Source organism: Micropterus dolomieu, linkage group LG02, assembly GCF_021292245.1.
Source record: "Micropterus dolomieu isolate WLL.071019.BEF.003 ecotype Adirondacks linkage group LG02, ASM2129224v1, whole genome shotgun sequence".
In the NCBI taxonomy this organism is placed as follows: Eukaryota; Metazoa; Chordata; class Actinopteri; order Centrarchiformes; family Centrarchidae; genus Micropterus; species Micropterus dolomieu.
Window position 1 is genome coordinate 32,086,697 of NC_060151.1, and position 2,315 is coordinate 32,089,011.

Sequence of the window (2,315 nt, forward strand, 5' to 3'; positions counted from 1 at the left end):
AAAGTTAAGCCAGAATCTCAGAGGAGACCTGAAAGCCCTCCTCCTTTAGCCTAAAACTCCTAGCCAAATTTAACTTAGTTATGATCATATAACTTGCGTTCATTAGTTCTCTTACTCCCTTAGAATCAAATTCTTTCCCACAATAGACCAACTAAATTCACATTGAACTCAGTTATTCTCATCGATTGCATCCTGTTTGTTTAGGCATTGTTTTATGTCTTTGATATATTTAACCTTTGTATTCACTTTAGTTAGCTAATAAATCTCACCTAATCACAGGAACGGTGTGTGTGTACCGTTTAACTTCAGAGGATTCACCTTTTGATATGAGACTGTCTGACTAATTAAACTGATTTAAAATGATCAAGCAATTACGAACTAACTGATCACTAGCAAAGAATTGTGCAATAATTAAGCCATCAGGCGTCCTGAAGGCCTTCAGCAAAGGGAAATTCAGGTGGTGCCCCAAAACGGGTGCTTATGATAACAATATTTACAAATGTTATTATTCATAACTTTATTAACCAAGAGTAGATACACTCTACTGCTACACATGAATCATAAGAAATTGTCAATCCATCAATATTTCCTGGACTGATATTACAGACTCATCAATATTTTCTCACTTAAAGAGTTAAAGGTAATAATAATTTGCTTGAGAACGATGGGATTATTCTTCATGTTATGCACAGCAGCTACAGTGAAGTCATTGGCAGTGAAATTCTTCATTCTCAGGCTCCTCCAACAACACAGATATGTATAATAATATATAATAATAATCCTTATTTGTAGAGCACCTTTTCAAAAACAAGTTACAAAGTGCTTTAACAAGTGTAAAGAATAATACAAGATAAGAGCATGAAAAATTACTATAAAATTAGTAAAATACAATAAAATAAAAGGGATAAAATATAAGAAAACTAACCCATTTATAAAACACTTATCATCCCGTATACTGAAATCTAATTAGAATTAGAGACTCACAGACACAAAGTAATGCAGCAGCAAACAGCTCTTAAACAGTAGTGAAAATATGTATATATACTGTTATACTGCTATAGTAAATATATCTATCCTAAGATGTAAACAGGTGCCATCAGTTTGTTTGGCAGGAGAGAAGTGTAAAGTGTATCAGTAATTTAAGGTGCCAGTAAAGTGACAGTTCAGCAGTCTTATGGTCTGAGGGATGAAGCTGAGCCTGGTGCTGCAGGACCAGCAGCAGGGAGAACAGTTTGTGGCTGGGGTGGTCGGGGTCTCTGGTTAGTCTGATGGACTTCTTCCTGGGGTGTAGATGTCCTCCATGGATGCAGCTCTGTCCTGCTGATGTGCTGAGCAGTTTTCTCCTCCCTCTGTAGAGCCTAACCGTGGAGGGCGTAGCAGCTGCCTGACCAGGAGGTGATGCAGCCGATCAGGATGCTCTCAGAGGTGCACCTGTAGAAGGTGCAGAGTATCCTGGAGTCCATGTTGATCCTCCTCAGCCAGCAGAGGAAGAAGAAGAGCTGTTGTCTCGCTGTCCTTGTGATGCCGTTGGTGAGGGTCAGGTCAGGTCTTCGCTAATGTGGACCCAGAGGAACCTGAAGCTGAAGACACTCTCCTTTTTAGTCATTCTGTGTCCTTATGATGTCGATATAGAGGTTGTTGTCCTGGCTCAAAGATGTCGGGGCTCTGACCTCCTCTCTGTGGTCTGTCTCATCATTTATTCTCACAAATGTGTTCCTCTGGTCCAGGTGGGGGGCTAGGGTGAAGGCGTCGGCAGCTGACCTGTTTGTTCTGTATGCAAATTGGGTCCAGTGAGTCAGGGAGGGGGGTCATGATGAGTGCTACTAGGCAGCAGTCGTTCAGGCAGAGGGCTTTAGTCTCTTGGGGAGGGGGACTGGTGGTCTTTTTTAACATGTAGACTACAGACTGGAGCAGTTGAACATTATTTTGGCTGTGACTGATGACATTTCATGAAAATACCTGATTTATCCTCTTACACAAACAACTGCTAACCCAGTTCTGACAGTGAGGAGGCCTCAGGCACGGCTGATGTTTGTCCTCAACCTCTAAAAGCATCTCTCCAGCTTACAGTGAACATGTCTTCTGAAAGTGTCATCACAGTGCTGTCCACAGCGCAGGCATACTGAGTCTGCAGATAGTCTTTGTCAAACTTCTGTCCAGCAGACTGATCCCCCAGACAGGCACTCAGATGGAGGGTGGCTTGAAACCTGGAGGACAGCAGCACCAGCGAGGCGGCCAAACAGACGACAGAGAACGGGACGCTTTGTAAAGACGTCCTCTCTGCTGGGAGGATGAACGGGATGACGATGCGGTTT

General features: G+C 42.6%; 1 protein-coding gene across 1 annotated transcript in view; it reads right to left on the minus strand.

Annotated features, from left to right (window-relative positions):
* Nucleotides 1-1,358: 1,358 nt before the first annotated feature.
* LOC123967443 overlaps nt 1,359-2,315 on the minus strand; it is a 46,692-nt gene continuing 45,735 nt past the window's right edge. Inside the window, exons 5-6 of the mRNA XM_046043540.1 lie at nt 2,069-2,207; nt 1,359-1,553 (exon numbers count right to left, since the gene is read on the minus strand). Of these exons, the coding sequence (XP_045899496.1) occupies nt 1,359-1,553; nt 2,069-2,207 (334 nt within the window). The remainder of the gene's footprint in view (nt 1,554-2,068; nt 2,208-2,315) is intronic.